The 21,946-nt window shown below is 33.2% G+C and overlaps 2 protein-coding genes across 2 annotated transcripts; one reads left to right on the top strand and one right to left on the bottom strand.

Annotated features, from left to right (window-relative positions):
• The first annotated feature begins 10,971 nt into the window (after nucleotides 1-10,971).
• Nucleotides 10,972-14,684, top strand: LOC127125834 (cell number regulator 8). The gene is made up of 3 exons (XM_051054671.1): nucleotides 10,972-11,426; nucleotides 11,675-11,880; nucleotides 14,108-14,684. The coding sequence occupies exons 1-3, from the start codon at nucleotides 11,165-11,167 to the stop codon at nucleotides 14,345-14,347; spliced, it is 708 nt and encodes a 235-aa protein (XP_050910628.1). The 5' UTR covers nucleotides 10,972-11,164; the 3' UTR covers nucleotides 14,348-14,684.
• Nucleotides 14,685-15,702: 1,018 nt separating this feature from the next.
• LOC127125833 (DNA-binding protein S1FA3) lies at nucleotides 15,703-17,032 on the bottom strand. Its single transcript, XM_051054670.1, has 2 exons — nucleotides 16,876-17,032; nucleotides 15,703-16,075 (listed from the first exon to the last, which is right to left on the bottom strand). Exons 1-2 carry the CDS (start codon nucleotides 16,912-16,914, stop codon nucleotides 15,875-15,877), a joined length of 240 nt encoding a protein of 79 aa, XP_050910627.1. The 5' UTR covers nucleotides 16,915-17,032; the 3' UTR covers nucleotides 15,703-15,874.
• Nucleotides 17,033-21,946: the final 4,914 nt, after the last annotated feature.

Raw genomic sequence — 21,946 nt, 5'->3', positions numbered from 1 at the left:
ATTGTTATTAATTTAAATTCTGTTAATTAAATAAACCAAATTAAATTTCGGCGACTGATCACACTACGCAGAGTTAGCCGGGGGTTCCGCTGATACTTTAATAATAAACACATTATTATTATTAATTTAAATTCTGTTAATTAAATAAACCAAATTAAATTTCAGTGACTGATCACACTACGCAGAGTTAGTCGGGGGTTCCACTGATACTTTAAATTCATTTGATATCGATGTCGATTTTCGCATCAACACTTGATACTTTAAAGCACAACTCTTGCGCAATCAGAACCTTAATCGCATAACTATTTGACAACACAACCCTTGTACCGTCATGAACCCTAATGCATCAATTTCATACCGTCAACCATACCTCAATTGTTAATTCAGTATGATTAATCAACACGTCATTGCTTCACCATACTTTCGTTGGATTCCGAAGCAAATGGTCATTGATCGCTTAAAGGAAAACAACCATTAAGTGTTTGAATGAACGAAAGAGAAACTGTATATCATATATACCGTATTTTGCATCAGAATTACTTATATCATATATATAACTTGATCGATCTCAATTGTGTAACCTATGGATGATCGATGTATCATTGCTTCACCATACTAACGGATTCCGAAGCATAGTCAACATCAATCATCCAAATCGTACACACATGATGCCAAATTTAATTACTCGTTTATTCTTTGATTCATTTTGTCTTTTAATCATATTAATACATAAAATACAGAAAATAAACAGCAATTCTACCACTAAAGGAGAATAGCGATCCAAAACGCAGCGGAATTTTTTTTATTTTCCTTTAGTGATCCTTAAGAATGGCCATGATTAGTGATAGAATTGTTACCTCTTGTGGAAATTGAAACCCTTGATGCAAATCGAAGGAGTGATCACGAACGTTGAATGGTGACAACACCTTTACTCAGTCCACACGAACAGATTCCTTTAGTCTCAGTGTTGGCTGCTATGAATGAAGGCTTTAAGTGTGTGTGTGTGTGTGTGTGTGTGTGTGTGTGAGAGAGAGAGAGAGAGAGAGAAAATTTTCATCTAAACAAATGCTTCTGCACAAGGGTTCTATTTATAGAATCACTTGTGTGGGCTGTAAGCTAAAAAACCCATTTAAGTGTATGTGGCCCATATCTTTTGATATACCAAAATCACTTAAGCGCGTGGTACCTTACCATATTTCATATTCTACTTAAGTGCATTGTACCTTACGATGTTCTACAATTCACTTAAGTGCACCGTACCTTACGATGTTCCTAATTTACTCTATCTCTCATCAATCTGTCCTTTTTGTGTGTGACCCTGTAGGTTTTCGCGACATTGGCAATTATATTAAATCATGTATTTAACATAATAAACAGTGAGCGGTATCTAGCAACACATCACTGCTACCCAAGACACGAAAATGTCATGTGATTTGATAAATCCTTTTGTGATAATACTTATGTGTACAATTATCCTTTTGCCCTTATGTCTATATTGAACATAAGGCATAGACCGTGTCATCCTTGTCCAGTTCAATATTGGGTCCATAGACATTTATCCTGTTATGCAGGATGGATAAATTCCACCTAGGTCACTCATGTCCCTCAACATGCTTCGTGGAGTACCCATCAACTGTCTTTATGGTCATCTAGTTACAGACAATGTTTGATCAGCAATAAGGCACTCGACTCCACATCTAGGGTCCATAGTAGTTTCAGGTCGAAGGGTGGTATACACCATTATCACCATGAGAATAACTTATGACACTTTGCATAACATTCTATATAGTATTCTCATAGCAGGTCAATTCAATATAAATATTACTCCTAATATTCATACCTATGTTTAAGACTTGATAACTCCTTATCCATGATCCATGAGATGTGATCATCAGTCTATATACATAATAGTCTTAATGCTTTAATGTTATCCCACTTCATAACAAAGCTCGACTACGAATACTTTAAGAATAATGTCCTTATGTTTAATGGGATCTCATGATTAAGTCACACTTGATACATTAAACGGACTAGCTATTCTAGGGGCTTTATTAAACAAACATAATAAAGAAAAAGCCCTTTATTATTAATAAATAATTCGATACAAGTACCAAAAGTATTGGCCTCTAGGGCTTACATCAACAACCTCTTGCTCAACACCACAACAACCTAGTTTTTTTTCACATTTTTGGGTAATGATTGTAGCTTAAACTTTTAACATTTTTTGGTTCTGTTTTTGTATTGAAAATGGTTGGTTGTTCTTGTTTGGTTCTTTGAGAGAGATTTGAGTCAAGTTGGAAACAAATGGTCTAGTTTGGTTCACATACTTTTTTTGGGATTTTTGCTCTTACTACTCTTTATTCATCATTTGTTAATCCAACTTTGTTATTTGGTTTTCATTTGCTATTGACTCATTGTTACATTTGTTTGATTCTTGAAATCTATTAGGTCATGACTATGGTTGTTTAGAGTTGATAAAACCTTCAATGTTTCAAACCTATTAATGATTGATCAATAAATCATTGATGATACTTTGAGGCATTGATAAGTTGCCTTTATTTCAACCATATTTGAGTCATTTGATGCATAGATGAAACCATATTCTTTGCATTAACTTGCTAATCCATTTACTTATTGTGATTCCACTAACCATTAACTACTAACTTCTAACATTTACTTTATTGCACTTTACTTTCTTTGCCATTTATTTGTTCACAATTTATTTTATTGTTCATTTTTATTTCAAGTACTTTATGTTTATATCCATTATTATCTAACAATATATCATTTACATTAAGTTCTCTTACCATCTTGCTAAATAAAAAGGGGAGTAAAAACAAAAGAAGGAAAACAAAATCATAATTATTTGGGTGATATAATCTTCTATTTGTCAAAAGATTGATAAATGGACTTGGGGTTTTATAACTTTCTTTGTTACAAATCTATTGTTAGATGATTTTTAATCATCTTCAATACTTTGCATCAAATGATAAGTTATCTCTTAATAATTTTGAGTCTTTTGACCTATTGATAGATAATCATCAAAATGTTCATTTTGCACATATTACTAACTACTAATTATACTTCACTAACTTTGTTTATCAATAACCTTTGTTATTGTGATTTTGTTACCATTAACTTGTGGTTTATTTTACATCATTTATATTCAATAACCATTGTTATTGTGATATTAATAATAATATTATCTTGTGATTTACTTTTATGACACTACCTTGTAATTTACATTCGAGCACTCATTATCATCATCATTGTATAAACTCATCATGTATGTTTATTTATTGATTATTTACTTTATTGCCATCATACATTAAAAACAACAAAAACATGATAAAATAATAAGACCAAAAACAATCCATTTCACATTAATCACTTAGACTTAGAGGATTCCATTTAGGACCTTTGCTTGGAGGTCTTCCTTTACTCTTTTGTGATACTTTGTAAACACTTGGATTTTCATCTGCAACTTACATTCATGTTGTAAGAATGACATCATGGCGCCATCTTAGGGGGACATGTTTGTAATATCATTATCCTTTGTTTAGCTTAGGTCACTTTTGCGCACACAAGGCTTTCTCTTGAGCTACCTTACAATGAAATCCTTTATCTTCTTGATGGTTATTTTGCATGCATGTTGCATTACCCAGATTTCATAATCAAATAAACAAACCCTTGATTCAACGTCAAGTGACATTTTCATAATCAAATTCAAAATACAATAAAATTAGGATTATTATTATGCGCCTCGAGCCTTAAGTGGTGGAGAATGATTAAGAATGGAGCATTCCTACCCTTACTCTGATTATTTTGGACGCAAGACGCTTGACTTGTTGTCTAGAATAATCACCTTCGTCCATAGACTTTAGTACAATATAATCACAAACATTCTTTTCATAAAACCCTTATTCAAGGTAAAAATAATACAACTCATCAAATTCATTTTTGTGCCCTAGGACACCCCTCCTGAAAACCCTTTTCTCAAAGGTAAAATCAACCAACGCACAAACATTTTCTACTCCAAACTACGGAGCTTTGATTCCTCATCCTCAAACGAGTGATACGTAGGCACAAGGGCCTCAATCCTTGGCGAGCACTATAATCACAATCCTCCCTCTTTCACACACATTTCTTTTGAAAATAAAACAATGATAGATAAATCCCCATGTATGTAAAATAACCCAAATGGTTTGCATGGAGTACCACGGGCGTGAGGGGTGCTAATACATTTCCCTTGCATAATCGACTTCCGAATCCAAATCTCGGTTGTGAGACCGATTCCTATCCCCCTTTAGCGTTTCCCGTGCGCATACCTTTTTGAGGGTTTTATCGACTATTTCCCCCTTTCCCCTTCAATAGGGGCACACAAATAAAATTTGGTGGCGACTCTTCTGATTTTGCCTCTCTTTGGCATTTCTTTAGTCCCGGTTTTGTTATCGTGAAATCCTGGTAGTGAAAATAGTCAATGTACATCTCCAATATTGGCCATCATGCATAAAAACCATGTTATACAACTCAACAACATCAGCATACAACATAACAAGCAACCACAATGCATTTAAGGTTATGTCACACCACCACATACACATTACAATGTATTTCAACACCATCACACAGAAAATATTCATTTTCAGGTACTGAGATCAATTTTAAACGAAAGTACATGCTCTCAGTTTTCCAACGCTTCAAACGGGACTCGAATCGGACACTCGAAACAAAAGTTATGAATTCTTAAAGTTTTTTAAAAAATGCTCTCAGTGTAACCGGTTACCCTAAAACCAGTAACCGTTTACACTACACCCTGTAACGCAACTCACACTGCCAAACACACATGGTAATCGGTTACCCAAAAAATAGTAACTTGTTACATTCCCCTTTTTCTGCCCCTGCGTAGCTTCTGTTTCACAGGGTAATCGGTTATACCCCCCATTTTTGCCTAGAAACGTGTTTTTTAAGTAGTGTAATCGGTTACTCCATTTCTGATAACCGATTAGGCTGTTGCAAAAGCAATTTTCTGCAACATTTTCAAAATGAAAATCGCTTAAAATTCATCCCAAAACTCCATTTTTCTTACAAATCATTTATACCATATTTTAACACGAAAAAACACTTCTCCAACATTCCAAAACCCCAACTTATTTACACCGAAAACATTCATAACTTAATGCAGTGGTTAAAGTATTATATCTTAACTACCATGATTGGAGTTTGATACATGTTGTAGTACTTTTTTTTTGTGAAATTAAGAATTAATTAAAAAATGTAGAGCATGGGAATCAAACCAACGTCCTAAATCTCACCAAAAAAGAGTTTGTTATCGATAGGCTGCATTACAATTCTTTTATTAAATTCACAAATTTTATATATATATATATATATATATATATATATATATATATATATATATATATATATATATATATATATATATATATATATATATATATATATATATATTTCTAATAAGGTCATCTAATTTGAGGCCTCTAATTTTTTTAGGTCATGTGCGGTGACTCTTCTTGCACCCCCACAGGGTCGACCCAGTCCAAAGGGTGCTCAGGTTTAGTTGCAAGAGATTGAGAAGATCTTCAAGGTGATGGCTTGTTCATATGCTCAAAAGGCTTGTATGATACTCACATGCTGGATGAGGAAGCAGAATATTGGTGGGACAATGCTAGTCAGAGGTTGGAAGTTGCAGATACTGAGATCACCTATGAGAACCTTTACTATTCTCTCAATTTGTATTAATTTAATTAATTAAATCCCACAAAAACTAATTAATTAAGCACAATTCCCTACAAATGCCGACACTGGCCAAACACGTCATAAATCACATAAAATAATTATTTAAATAAATCAGTCAATTATATTAAATAAATAAATAAAAGGCTAATTAAGTCAGGGCATTACAACTATCCCCTACTTAAAAAAAATTCTCCCTCGAAAATTACCTGATGGGAAGAGCTCCGGATAAGACTCTCTCATCCTACTTTGGAGCTCCCACGTCACACTGTCATCAGCAGGACCTCCCAAAACAACCTTCACTGAAGCAATCTCATTGCCTCGCAAGCGCTTCACTTCATGTTCCTCAATCCTCAACGCCAAAGTTTCAACTGTCAAGTTCTCTCTAACTTATACATCATCCACCTGGATCACATGAGACGAATCCGGAATATACTTCCTCAACCGCGACACAGGAAACACATCATGGAGATTCGAAAGATACAGTGGTAATGCAACTCGGTAGGCCACCTCTCATACTCCCTCATAAAACTTCAGTGTTTTCCTCCTCTTGTCATGATAGCTCTTCTGACGTTTGTGCAAAGCTTTCACCTTCTCTTGGATCATCTTGATTTTTTCAGTAGTTTTCTGAATTATCTCAGGTCCAAGCACAACACTCTCACCAGAACCATACCAACACAAAGGTGTCCTACACCCCCTACCATACAAAGCTTCGAATAATGCCATTCCAATACTATAATGGAAATTTTTGTTGTAAGTGAACTCAACCAACGGTAAGTAACTGTCCCAATTACCTCCCTGCTCCAAAATATAGCGCCATCAACACAAGACTAGTACCAGGTACTAAGTCTATAATGAACTCAATTTCACGCTTCAGTGACAAATCACTAATGTCATCTGGGAACACTTCAGGAAACCCACACACAACAGATAAATCTGTAATCATCTCTCGCTTCCCCCTCTCAAGGACATAAACATCATGAACACTCTCTCTCAAGTACATCCTTACTTGTCTCATAACCATGAAACTCGACTCCGTACTCTCCTTGGATTCAAGAAACTTCACTGATTTATCAAAAAAATTGATAAACACACAGTTGAACTCCAACCAATTCATTCCCAAAATAACATCAAGTTGACCTAGAGGCAAACAAACCAAGTCAATCCCAAAATCATAAATTGTTAAAGGAAAATTTAAACACACCAATAAAGTAGTCACTAAACAATTATCTGGGGTGTCAATGACCAAGATACCATTCATAACAGACACTTCTATATTCAATCTTTTCGCAGACTCAACAGATACGAACTTCAAATCTCCCTCTTCAACAAACTCAAGAAACAACACCGACTATCCAACAACCTGCACTTTTTCGATCAGCGACATGCTGAACCAATCCTCCACACCTGAAACATCTCAAAGAAGCAGAAGCTTCTCCTTCACTTATTTCAATCTCGCTTCTACTAGCAAGCGGTTAGAAAAACAAATGACTACCAATAGTGTTTCACACACATGTCGCATATCAGGGAACCAACCAACATTATAAAAGCCTGGTCGAATGGACCGACCTGCTCTGATACCACTAATGTAACAACCTACTTCCTGACTCGACAAATAATTAAATATAACATGTATAACACACAAATCCTTCAAGTAGGATGCTACTCATACAACAACAAAACATGCATAAACAACATAATTGAAAATTAAATCATTTGACAAGCAGCGGAAATTCTAAAATAGTTGGCATCAAAAGCCTCAACAATGATAAGTTTGAAAAGTGGTTCAATATAAAAATCAAACAAAATATATGCAACATACAAAAAGAACAACATGTTCCCCTCGTGTTACATATCAGAGCAACTCCAACTATAAACCCGATCGACATGTAACTACATAGGCACAACAACATCCTTTACATCAAGCTCCTACTGAGGTACTTGGTTGTATGTACTCCAGAGAAGCACTGCCGCAACAACATAAAAAAGGGGTGAAAATACATTCAAATAACAATCGGTGCACAAAACAATCATGGTAGATTCACATATCACAATTCATACACATATGAAACATGCACCAAAATATCATATATTCATATTTCACCCACATCACGATCAATCATTAATTACAATGTTATTCATCACATTCTAAATCATACAAATTCATACAAGAGTATTCAATAACACTCAAATATCTCATATGCACAACATTATGTAATGCTATGCAAAATTGACTCAACTCATGCTCGTCACAGTCCCCTCTCTGAACCAGACTCATAACTCAACTTTATATACACGCGGTACCGACTCAAAAAATGGTTCTTCATATGAATCGGATTCCAACATCTGAACTCTGAGCCTAAACATATGAGCTCCAAGCCCCAACATCTGAGCTTGGGACAAATCACAAGTCCCAATATCTGAACTTGTGACTCGCCTCTTTCACAACAACGACAACATATGATGCATATCATACAATAATGAGGCGACAACAACACAATAATGATTATAACCCAACATCTGATTATAAGCCATACAACTATAACAACACAAAATGATTATAACCCAACATCTGACTGTAAGAAATCATACAACTACAACAATACAACAATGATTACAACCTAACATCTGACTGTAAACAATCATGTATTTTAATGCATCAATAATACTTCTCACTCCGAACTACGCATATCAACAATCATCAGCAAGTATGTACAACAATTCACATAATTATACTTGGATTTCACATCATATATTCACACATATAATAAACATTCACACATCACTCAATCATATTAATTCATTCATTTACAATGATTAACCGTTCGTTATCGTTATCGTTAACTATTATGTAACAATTAAAATGATTAATTTTCACAAATTTAAGCACTCATCTATCCTCTTAATACATCACCACGTGATATCCATGCGCGTTAGTTTTCTAACATTTCAAATCGCATCTCATTTGGATTTATGGAACTAAAGTTATGGCAAAAATACTAAAATGGAAATTTCTGATTTTGGCACTGTGTCAATCGATTAATTGGGAGAATCAATCGATTGACATCTATCGATTATCCCAGGGTGTTAATCGATTGACACTGCTATTTTGTTTTCCAAAAATTCTAGTTTCAAATCATGTTTCATCAATGGTTAACCCTTTCAAACTCCATCCAAACATATCCTAACATACTTAAACATCCAGAATTGATACATACACATTTACCACATATTATCATGTTGATTCTCATTTATTTAATATCTTATTCCATCAATTAATCACCGAAAATAATATTTATATAACATACAAAAACCATCAATTTCAACACAAACACTTTATTCATGAGCAATTTAACATGAACAACAATCCATACAACATTAAACACGAATTTCAATCAATTCATTGCATAATAACAGAATCACAATCATCATTTATCATATTAACATCAAACAATAGAGAATAGAGAATCCTATTGGAGGTTAAGAGAAAACTTTCTACCTTTTCATGATTAAGGCACCCTTAGATGAATAATTCATCTACCTTGTAAATCCAGCAAAAACAAATAAGCAAACACTCCTAAGATTCCTTCTCCTAAAGCCCTATCTCTCTAATTCCTTTGTTCTCCTTCTTATCTCTTTCATGTTTACTGATAAATGTTCTAAAAACCCCTTATTCTCCATTTCTCTTAAAATATATACTAACCTAATTAAATTTCTTTTAATTAAACTTTTGGCCCAACTAAATATAAGCTCTTCATTACTAACCACCTCATTTTCTATTGTTTTCACTTTTTACCCCAACCTTTACTATTATCTTAATTTCTATTAATTTAATTAATAAAATTCTATAAAAACTAATTAATTAAGCACAATTAACCACAAATGTCGACACCGTCCAAACACATCATGAATCACATAAAATAATTATTTAAATAAATTAATCAATTATATCCAAATAAATAAATAAAACTCTAATTAAGTCAGGGCGTTATAATACAAACTCAACAATGATTCTTCATACGAACAGGGTCCCAATATCTGAACCCTGAGCCCCAACATCTGAGCTCCAAGTCCCAACATCCGAGCTTGAGACAAATCACAAGTCCCAACATTTGAACTTGTGACTCGTCTCTTTCAGAACAACAACAACAACAACAACAACATATGATGTATGGCATACAAAAATACAACGATAACAACACAACAATTATTAAAGTTTAACATCAGACTGTAAACAATCATGCATTCAATGTATCATCTGTAGTTCTCACTCCGAACTACTCATCTCATCAATCATAGACAATCATGAGCAATAATTCACATAATTATACTTGTATTTCACATCATATATTCATCAGAGACGGAGGCAAGTGGGTGGAAATGGGGGCATGTGCCCCCATTATATTTTTAAAATATAAAATATCATCCTCATATATTTATTTAGTAATTAATAAAAAATATTTGTCTAAAATAGTATAGTTTACTAATTAATTGAAAGATATTTTTACTAGGGATATAATGTTATTTATGGTCCTCTTTAAGATGTTTGTGAGTTTTTGATTTTAAATATTTATTTTAAAACTAACATATATTCAGTTAAAATATAATCAAATTTATTTTGTGTTTAATTTTAAAACAATTTTTCACAATATTTTTATTAAAATTAAAAATTGTTTTATATATTTTAATTTTAACACAAAAATATCATCACAAAAGATTGCAAACAACTACCCATCATTAATTACTTATATGTAGATATAAATAGATAAATATTTTTGTTGATAATAAAATAAAAAAAATTATACAAATAAAAAAATTAAGAAAATTATTAAACATTTTATCGAAAAATATCTCATAAAAATTAAATACGATAATATTTCTGCTTTTAAAAAATAAATGATAAATATATCATATGTTACGTATTCATATTAATATATGATGCTCCACAACTTAAAATTTATGGCTCCGGTCCCGATCATACCCTCAAATTTATCCTATCCCACATCACCTTCTTAAACATTATAAAAATCATTACTAATTTATTTTATTTTATAATTTTTTTAAAGTAATATTAGAGACTATCAAATACAAAAGACTAGAAATTGGGGATTAAAATCAAACAATTGAAATTTAAAAGCCAAAATCAAACAATTGAAAGCCTGGGACCAAAACTGTATTTAATTTTTTATTTCTTTATTTTTTTTATGTAAACAGGATCAAACAGAAATAGTAATTAATTAACATTACATTGCATTTTCCGTCATAAACAGCATTACATTGCATAGAAGAGAAGACCAACGCGGAGGGATTTTGGCCTCCACCGACATCTCTTCTCAATTCTCAAATTCACATCAATTATATTTCTGTTCTTCTCTGAATCAATCCATCATCATCATCATCATCATCAATGGCTGATGATAACAAGAAACTCAATCACGACGAGGAGGCAAATCCTCTTCTCCACCACCACCATCACCACCAACAACAACCACCTAAAGCAGCTGAACAACCAACACAGGAGGAACTTTTCCATCTATGGACCGCTGATGGTGTTCCCATCGCCCATGGAAGCGTAATGGGCCAGCCTATTCCCCGCTCTCCTTGGAATTCCAGCGTCTGCGCTTGTCTCGGTCAAAGCGATCACTTTTGCAGCAGCGATCTCGAAGTTTGTAAGTCTCTTTCTCGGAATCTTTTTTAGGTTTTTTCAATTCATGTCATTCATTCACCGTTGGGCTTCCCGATTCGATTTTCGTTTTTAATTCAATTTACGTTTTGTTCATCTGACTAACCCTAAATCAAACGATTTTATTAAGTTTATGAAGAAAAATTGTTTGTGGATATTGGATCTAGCTTCCATATGGATTCCTAAGATATTTATTTATACACTTTTCTTTTGCTTGAAATCAATACATGCTAGGTCTTCTTGGGAGTGTGGCTCCTTGTGTGCTGTATGGAAGCAATGTTGAGAGACTTGGGTCGAATAATTCCGGGACATTTGCCAATCATTGTTTGCATTATTCTGGCCTCTATGTAATTGGGAATTCCTGCTGTGGTTGGAATTGTCTTGCGCCGTGGTTTTCATATCCTAGCCGAACTGCAATTCGTCGCAGGTTCAATTTGGAGGTTAGTTACTGTTTTATTCTTTGCCTATTATTATGCAGTGATGATATGTCATGAAACCTCTGATTGAAACTGGTATGGATATGGAAATGATACAGAAATGATACTGTTAATTGATGAAACACAGTATCAACTCTAGAATATACACACAAATATATTATAAGGGGTCTTATCTATTGAACCCGGAAACAACCTCCTATTGTGATTTGTGAGGGGGATGTGAGGCAGAATTGTAGGTGATCAGAAGCCCTGAGTGGTGGGGGTGGTCAAACTTTAGTTCCAAGTATGATGACCGAACCGAATGAACCAATGTGTAAACTAGTTAGCTCAAACCGAGCACTACTGGTTCTAGTTCCTAATTTTATTTTGTTCTGATTTACACGCATATACTGTGAGTTCACGAGAATATTAAGCCATCATCAAAAAATAACAACTACAAAATATTACAAAGCATGATGCTTTTTCAAATATGTGAGCTGTTAATGAAAATGGAACACTGAAGCTGGAAAATAGCCATTGCTGAAACTGGAAGGGCATTGTTCTTTAACAAAGATAGAGAAAGGTAATTCTAGTGCTCGATGAGATTGAGAAGCCTAGCAAATATAATAGGAACAAAAGATCTAGATGCAACCAAGAATGAAAGTTTTGCGAATCTATGGTTCATGAAAAAGGGGAAGATGATATTTGAGTTCGGGATTGTAATTTATGGTTCATGAAAAAGGGGAAGATGATATTTGAGTTCGGGGTTTGTGATTTATGGTTCATGAGGTTAGAAACGGAGACTTGAGAGCACGAGAGAGATTGGAGGCACTGTGGTTTGTATTTTTACCGTTCACCTAATTTTATTAAAATAAAGTTGAGGTTCATAAACTGTGGTCAAACGAATGGTTCGGTTCATAAACTGTGGTCATATGTCTGGTTATTTTATATGAAGTGCAGTGCGGTTCAGTTCAAAATGGTTTTTGAACATCCTTACTGAGTGGGCATGGTATTGTCATTTCATGACCGCCGAACCAACTGTCAAAACCTCAGCGGTAAATTGAGTGAAATTCTGTTATAACTTGTATAAGCTACAAGGAGATACAAAAAGAGATAAGTTAGAGTACAGAGGGGAGGTATGTAAGCGGTCACTAAGGAGTAGACAAGAGAGATCAAGGCCTTTAGAATACCCTATGCTACTAAACATTTTTCCCTTCAATTAGTCTTGTAGTAATTCATTGCAATCCATCTATATGGCTGTTGCTATCACACTGATATCCATTGTTATAGAGAAATATTATAGCACATGTACTTTTGTGTTTGATCTGGTCCATTTCCTATCAAAATGTTTTAATGTGATAATATGACATTCCTATCCCCAAGAATATTTTTGTTTTCCCGACTTCATTTAAATGGATCAACCTCTTCTTTACTTTAAACCTCTTACATTATTTACAATAAAGCATTGACGCTACTAGCAGCAGACACCCTGTATACTGCAACTAGACACTATCCAACGTGCAAATTAGGTCTTCGACTCCGTTTAGCTGGAACATTTGAATTCCCTTTCGTTTTTGTTCTCTTTTTAAATCATAATCCAAATCTTTCCATATGCATTACTGTTTTACAAAATGAATCCCGAATTTTTCCATGTGTTAATTTGTCATGAAGTATGTTGTAAACCTTGTCTGAGTGGTTCTAATACAATGGATATGTCACGGGTGGTGAACTTGTACTGAGTTTTTTTATTGTGTTCTTGTACTGAGTCGTTTTAGTTTGTGTTCTGTATTGAGAGTAATCTTCTTCAGTAGTCTTGAAGATGATTTTGTATGTATCTTTTGTGGACTACCATGACTATAGTCCTACTGTTGGGATATTATTTTATCTAGATTTTGTAGTGAGTTGATTGGTCAGTCAGTCGGCATGCTTGAAGTTTTATTCAGGTTATATTCAAGTGAATTTGGCATCAACTTTGTATTTGCTTAAAATTTAGTGTCTCCAAGTACCTTGTATATATTCCCTTTCTTCATAGATGAAAATGATATATAATTAAATTCCAGGTTAGTAGAAGTCAATTTTTCCTTTCTGTTTCCACCTCTTCCCCCTCCTACTCCCTCCCCTTTCTCTGATCACTCTCACTCCCTCTTTCTCTCTACCATTGTCTCAAGCACAGAAATCACATTCCTATGTTATCATATTATGAGAAGAATGATCAATTATTGTATTAACTTTTGTGGTCCTTGGAAATCAGGGAAGCTGTGAGGCACTTAATAGGTCATGTGGGTGCTGCGGAAGCTTTTTGGAAGATGAGGCGCAGCGTGAACAGTGCGAATTGGCATGTGACTTTGCAACCCATTTCTTTTGTCATGCCTGTGCTCTTTGTCAAGAAGGTCGTGAGCTCCGCCGTAGAGTGCCTCATCCTGGCTTCAATGCGCAACAAGTATTGGTTATGATCCCACCTGCAGAGCAGGCAATGGGTCGTGGGGCGTGAAAAACATTCTTCCTCATCTTGGAAGTGCTATTCTGGTGTATGCTATTACTGTTGCTTTGATATGATTTGACACGTCGAACTGCTGCCTCCCTTTTCTCCAGATTTTGCTGAAGAGTATCATGGTTGTTTGTTTGAGTTTGGTATAAATAAAGAACATACAGCACCATTATATTTTCAGTTTGTATCCTCTACTATTCTGTAGTATATATGTATTTTGTTGCAATATGAATTTATATGTATTATTGAGGGCATGGTTCCTGTATGGTTATGAGTGGTTGTAGCCTGTAATTCAGTGAATGCATATTATGTTTTAAATATAAAAAAATAGTTAATATCATCTAATATTTTTTATATAATAAAAGAAAAATCTGCATGATCCAATATTTTATTGGAACTTATATTTATCAGGTAAGATACAATAAATATTTAAATAAGACATTATTACCATAATTAATCATTGTAATTTATTAAGTTAATAATGAGCCATTTATCTTAATAATTGAGTTTGCTTGGTGACATGTGACAACCAATGTCATATATATGACATGAATAGAGTTGACCATAAAAGCTTTCTTAACTAATTTTCTTGTTGAAATTGTCTCATCTCTAGCTGCAACAATTTTTAATGAACCATTAACGAAACATATCATTGATCAGATGATGAACCATCAACGAAACATATTATTGATCAGATGATTTTTAATGAACCATCAACAAAACATATCATTGATCAAATGATTTTTAATGAACCATCAACAAAACATATCATTGATCAGATGATGGAGAGGTCAAATAGTTAAAGAAAATGGAAGGTCAAATAGTTAAAGAAAATGGAAGACTTTATAAGAGAAGTTATTAAAAAAGATTTCAAACATAATAATTTAAATATGAAGTTGATCTATATAGTTGACCTCATTTAAAGGGATAAAATCTGGGTGGTGTTGTATCATTAAATCATTGGTCACGATAATTATTGACTCTGATGCATGCAAAATAGGTCTCTACGCTAAATTATTTTGCAATGTATAAATAAAATCTTAATTGTGCCATGATCTTTTCAACCGCGATGCAGTTTCCCACATAAAACACTTAGTTTTAAACTTGTCACACTTTCTTATTTGACTAAATGGATTAAAATTAGAAGTCTACTTATTTGAAAGGTTGATCAAGGAACAAAACTGTTATTTTTTGAGATTCCCCTCTGATTATGAGAGAAATCTTTGAAGGAAAGTAATGGGGAATATTTCCTTCTTATGTTCTTCACTCCTTTATATTTCCCCTATTGTTTGTTTGTCATCCAAACATAATGCAAGTATAATCAGAAAGGAAGCAGAATTATGATTTAAACCACAAACTACGTTGCTAAAGCACTGACTAATATTAAATTTTCTCCAAAAACGTACACGATGGAAACATGAAAACATACATGATGGAAACATGAAAATTAACTTAAAATACCAGAGAACACACGGTCTTTTAAAAGTACAGGGTAATCCACAATTTATAGAACATTTGAGTCCATTGCCTCTACTCTCCAGGTGCAGAGACTCCTTGCCTCAGTCTCTCCTTTTTGATCTTCTTCTTTGAGACAGGCTTCTTTTTCCTAGGAGGAATGATCTTCTGTGCATAAGTGTAGAGCACAATGTTTCCAATCAGGAATGTCAATAGCAACCCACCAACAACAAGTAGAACTATTAAGCCTGGGTTGAACCCTTGAGAACCAGCATTCTAAACAACAACAACAACAAAAAGCACTTAATTAAGGTCATATCAGATAGCACTAAGCCAAAAACTAATTATAAAAATTAAAACCATTAGTAAGTCTACAATTCTCCCCAACAAAACAATTAAATGAATGGACTTATTTGAGATTGTCCATAAAGGTAGCATCAATATGGAATATGCATTATTGATTGAACAGATTGCAAGCTGCCATTCAGAGAATTTTATGACATTTGATAACATCCAATTGAAGAAATAAAAATGCAACATCAAATTAGCATAACTCAAAAATGAATTTATGCCTCCAATGAAAGGTAAGAAAAATTGAATTCATAGACATGAACAAACTCAAATCATCAAAGCCATTCCATCCTATTCATGCATGTGATGTTTGAACTTGAAAACAACCTCTACTTAAATCACAAATTAGCATCAGCATAAAACAGATATCAATAAATGCATTGAATAAAAAAACAAAATCTCAACCTACAACAACAAAAAACAGTGCCAAATAATAAAATTAAACAAACAGATACGCATCACTAAATCGTTAAATCTGAATATGAACATATACCTAAATCAAAACTCAAGCAGAAAAAAATAATAAATCCTAATTTAATATTCAATGAATCCACACAATCAGAATCGGTACGAGTTTAACATCATTATCAGGAATGTAAAACATCAAAAAGATTCATCAATGATTCGAACTATCAAAGATTTAAACGGCATTGAATGTATTATAGTTGATCTAAGAAATAAACGATGAATTGATAAAGATAATGAGATCTAAGAAGAGTACATACCGGAGGAACTTTACCGGCGAATTCAGAATCATCGGCCATGGCTGACGGTGAGAAACTGTGAGAAATCTACGAAATGAAACGAATCCATAGTTTGCAGCATGGTTTGAAATACTAGCTACAATTTTTCTGCTATTGGTTGTTTATCAATTTTATGACGCGAAAATAAATACACGTCAGCTGTCAAGTACACGTCAGTTAAAGTGTTGGCATGTAAATGTGATTTTATAAATTTTATTAAAAAATTATTTTTAGAAAAAAGAAAAGAAACATACTAACTTCCAAATAAATTCAAACAACTAAAAATATTGATTTAAAGAAATTGAAAACTTAACGGAATTTATTATTTTTAATGGTAAAAACTGATCTTTACTTTAATTTCAATATTGCTTTATGTATTTTATTACTCCTTATTAGGAAAAGTTATCTACTTGATAGGAGAAGGATATCTCATTTGTGTGATGGAAATTCAATCTACACCTTCTCATTTATTCATTTGAAAAATGAATGTCTAACCATTATTTAAAAAAATATATATTAAAAATGTCTAAAACTAGACCACCTTTATTCAGATTAAATTGAATTGGGTGTAATAGTCATAAATAAATTTAATTCAATCCATAACTTTTTCTTAGCGGATAAATTGTTGTCTCAAATTTATTATAGGTTGATGAATAATACAATTGGGGAATACTCATCTTATTCTATAGTGTGCGTCCTATATTTCTGAAAATTTAAAAATATTTGTATTGATGTTTAATGATGCATTTTTGAATGCACATAAAATCACATCAACCTTTGTAATTCAGCTAAGCATCCCATTTTGTCAAAATTTGTTCTGAAAGTGCATATTTGTAATTTTTCTGGAGTGAATTTGGAGACATCTCTGTAAATCCTCATGTACACATTTATGATATTTTATTCACTAAGTTGGTTTATTTAACAATTAAGTGATGTTTTCGAAAATACATATCAGAAATGTCAAGCGAAAAATTGAATAAAGCACCACCTTGTATGCTCTTCTTCCTCGTGATCAAATTCAACTTCACTCTCAAAATCCTTAAAAGAATTTCTTCCATTCTCAATCAACTTTTCAACACCAAAACATCATTCTTGTATTTTATCACATCAAAGTGAGTAAAAAAAGCTGAAACTTAAGGTAAAGTTCATTCATTTTATCCCTCATTCCTTGCATTAACTTGATTTTTGTGAAGAAAAAAGAACATTGAGTCCGGATATGCATCTCCAAACTAAGTTTCAAATATGCATATCTAAATTTTCCTAATACTTTGAGTTTTTAATCTATTTTTATGTTAAGATCATATTAGACATGGTACACCCGAATATGTTTTCCAAGGCTACTATGAGAATGGATGTAAAACCGGATGAAGTGAAAGATTGTGTTAAACCGGCTGCTAGACCGATTGTTGTCGAGGTAGATGTTCGTGAATAACTTATAAATAAATAAAAGTTTATTGTTCGTGAACATATGCTTCAATGGGTCTGCATGGAGGTCGGAAAATTGGGGTTTGACATTGTAATCAGAAGATCAGACAATGGTTTTAATAGAAGACAAGCATCTGTAACAATGAGATGTAAAAGAAGTGGCACGTACCAACTACTGATTAGGAAGTTGAAATGGGATGACATTCGATCGAGAAAATGCAAGTGTCCATTTAAATTGTGCGGATACCGTGAGGCGAATGATACATGGAAATTTAATGTGGTTTCTGGTATACATAATCATGCCTTGTGTCACAAGCTAGTTGATCATCACATTGTGTGTCACCTTACTCAGGAGGAGAAGGAACTTGTTTCGGACATGACATTAAACATGGTGGCGTCGAAAAACATACTTGCAACTTTGAAACAGAAAACACCTTAAAATGTTTCAAATATAAAGCAAGTATACAATGTGCATGCCTGAAACAACAATGCAACAAGAGGTCCAAGATCTGAAAATGCAACAATTATTGAACCTTTTAGAGGATGACCACTATGTTTCTAAGTACATAATTTATGAGGATAAAGTCATTGTTCGATATATATTTTGGACTTATCCTGATTTCATCAAGTTGTTCAACACATTTCCCACTATGCTCATAAATGATTCAATATATAAGACCAACAAGTATAGCTTTTGCATTTTTGGAATCTGAAAAAGAGGACAATATTACACGGACTTTGGAAATGTGCAATAATATGTTGAAGGACCAAGAATACAAGCCATATGTAATTATCATTGATCATGACACCGCACTGATGAGCTTAGTTGCTAAGGTGTTTCCTACATCGTATGCATTGCTTTGTAAGTATCACATAATCAAAAATGTGAAAAGTTGACTAAAACCTACGGTAGGCACCAAACAAATCAAGGATGAAGATAGAAAAATAGCCATACATGGTATGGTGTTGGAAAAGATAATGGATGTCTGGAATGATATAATAATTTCTTCCACGAGAGAGTTATATGTCAAATCTGTAATACATTTCAGGAGGTGTGTGCGAGATATCCAAATTTCCTAAAATATGTTGAGTACTATTTTGGACTAGGTGAAAGAGAAGATTGTTTGTGTCTGGACCGGCCAGGTTAGACACTTTGGGAATATAACAACTAGAAGAGTTGAATCTGCACAAGATACACTGAAGAATTGGTTGGGAAACAATAAATGTATTTTTTTTCTCAAGATTTGGACACCGCGAACCAATTGCTCATAAACCAACATAATGAGATACAAACATCTTTTGGTCAGAGCATTACTCTGTTAAAACACCGATTCAAAGATAATATCCTTTATTCACAGTTGATTGATAACATATACCAGGCGAGATTGAATTTTATGTAGTTGCATGTCCCTAATACATTCAGGGGGAGTACTCCAAATACGACTATTTTGTTGCTTGTCTTATCGCCTTCATTTTGATTTATTCCGATTTTGAGTCTCCTTCATGATTGCACCTCTTTGGGTCATGTTTTGAAATGATTCATTTTTGGCACGCACAATCCTTTGGTTATGTTAGAACTTGATCATGATGTTTTTTTTCAAATTGCACGAGTCTGTGGAATAAGAGCCATATATGTTACTGATTCAAGTTAGGTGTAAAGAAAAATCTCAAAGTGTTTTGAAATTTGTGAAAAATTAAGGCTTTGAGTGTTTGATTCGAATCAAGCACATATCCTGATTTGAATCAAATTAAATAGAGGCAAACCAAAACTTTTTTAAACACCCTGATTCGAATAAGCATTTACACTTGATTCAAATCAATGCATTTCTAGATCACCTCTGGTTGATTTGATTCGAATCAGATTTACGCCTGATTCAAATCAGAAAGGTTTCTCACATTTTTCAGTTGGCTCTGCTTGAATTGATTCAAATCATAATTAACACTTGATTCGAATCACAAAGTCTTTGATTCGAATCAGACTTTGCTCTTGATTCGAATCAACTGAAAAATGGGTAAAAATTTATTTTTTCTTTTATTCCACTCCACTTATTCTTTAATTCAAATCATAAATTTCTCTTGGTTTGAATCTAACTAACTTTTTCAACCATATTTTATGCTTAATCTCAAGCACACATAAAACCTCTTTGGTTATCTCATTTAAAAAAAAATATTGTGAGAGTTTTCATAATCAACATTATGATTTTATGTGAAACCAACACCCTCTGTTTTTGAAAGTTCAAAGCTCTTACGTCGAAACTCTTACATCTTCAACTTCAGTTTGATTTCAAATCTTGATAACGAAAGATTGATTATTGATTGAAGGATACACTGTCTTGAAACTAATTGTTCTTGAAGATTTGGTTGAGATTTTCAGTTAGCTTGGAAGATTGAGGTTGTTGTCATTGGTGCTGACAAATTCTAGTGAAGCAAATCAGGTTCTTCTCTCCAGGTTGCCTTAGTAGTGACTGTGTGGAAGGCTAGGGATAAGGCATAGTTCTTCTTAAATATTTGGATAATTCATCGCTCAAGGAATTGGTAGGATCGAGGGGTTAATTGTTATACATGAAGGCTTATAGTAGATTGGTGATGTTGGAATATTCAAGAAGTGTTAGTCCTATGAAGATTACACAGATTAGTTTGGAATTACGCTGTATATAAATCAAGATCATGATAGGATATTTTATATTGCTCAACATTATTCTGGATTGGTGATTGTATGAACTCTTGCAAATAGTTGTCAAATAAAAATGAACAATACAGGTTCCAATGGAAAACCATTGAAGAGTGCAAGTAGGCAAAGCGAGGACGACCGCTGAAGCACTATGAATCTCAGATCACCTCTCTCCCTTACTCTTGCATTTAATTTTTGTAGGATTTGCATGCTTAGGTATTTCAATTCTAGTGTAGTTTATTATTTATTCAATTGGTATATATTTGTTACATAAGGTTAGCTGTTGTTAGAATTGGAGTCTAATCTAGTTGAATTGGTGATTAAAATCAGAGACAGAATTAAGATTAGAATTAAATGTAATTGAATCATTTTATAATTACATTTTGTGAAATATATAATTGAATCAATCGTATGCCTTATGTATCATCAATAAAACCATTGTTTGGTATTTGATAATTGATTAAACGTTAATATGATCAAGTTTTAATAAAAGTATAATTTTAATATTTTGAATTCAAAAATTTTGCCTGCATCTTTTGAAAAATATCTGACACTCTTTTTGAAAAAGCGGGTGAGTTTTTTAAGGGTTTAAGAAACTTGTTTCTACTCTAAGTCATTTGTTTTGTGAGTATGAAAGGATTTTTAATCTTTAAGTCTGACTCTTGGGCCAAGTGTGCTTGCCAAAGAAATCAAGAAACCTTTTTTGATTTAAGTCATTTACTTTGTAAGTATGAAAGAATTATTTAATCTTTAAGACTGACTCGTGGGGTAAATGTGTTTGTTGTAAGAATCAAGGTTTAATCTTGATCTACTTGATGAGAAAGAGCAAGATTAAGAAATTTTGCAGCTTGACTCAAAAGATGGAAGCAAACAGTTTCTCTTGATTAGAAGGAAGATTTAGATAGAGAAATTGGAGAAGCCAACCTTGCACTAATGGCTCACACACTCTCTGATTCA

This window comes from Lathyrus oleraceus, chromosome 3 (genome assembly GCF_024323335.1).
Source record: "Lathyrus oleraceus cultivar Zhongwan6 chromosome 3, CAAS_Psat_ZW6_1.0, whole genome shotgun sequence".
Lineage (NCBI taxonomy): Eukaryota > Viridiplantae > Streptophyta > Magnoliopsida > Fabales > Fabaceae > Lathyrus > Lathyrus oleraceus.
Note: the sequence above shows the minus strand (reverse complement) of the source record. Positions and strands in the feature narration are given on the sequence as shown.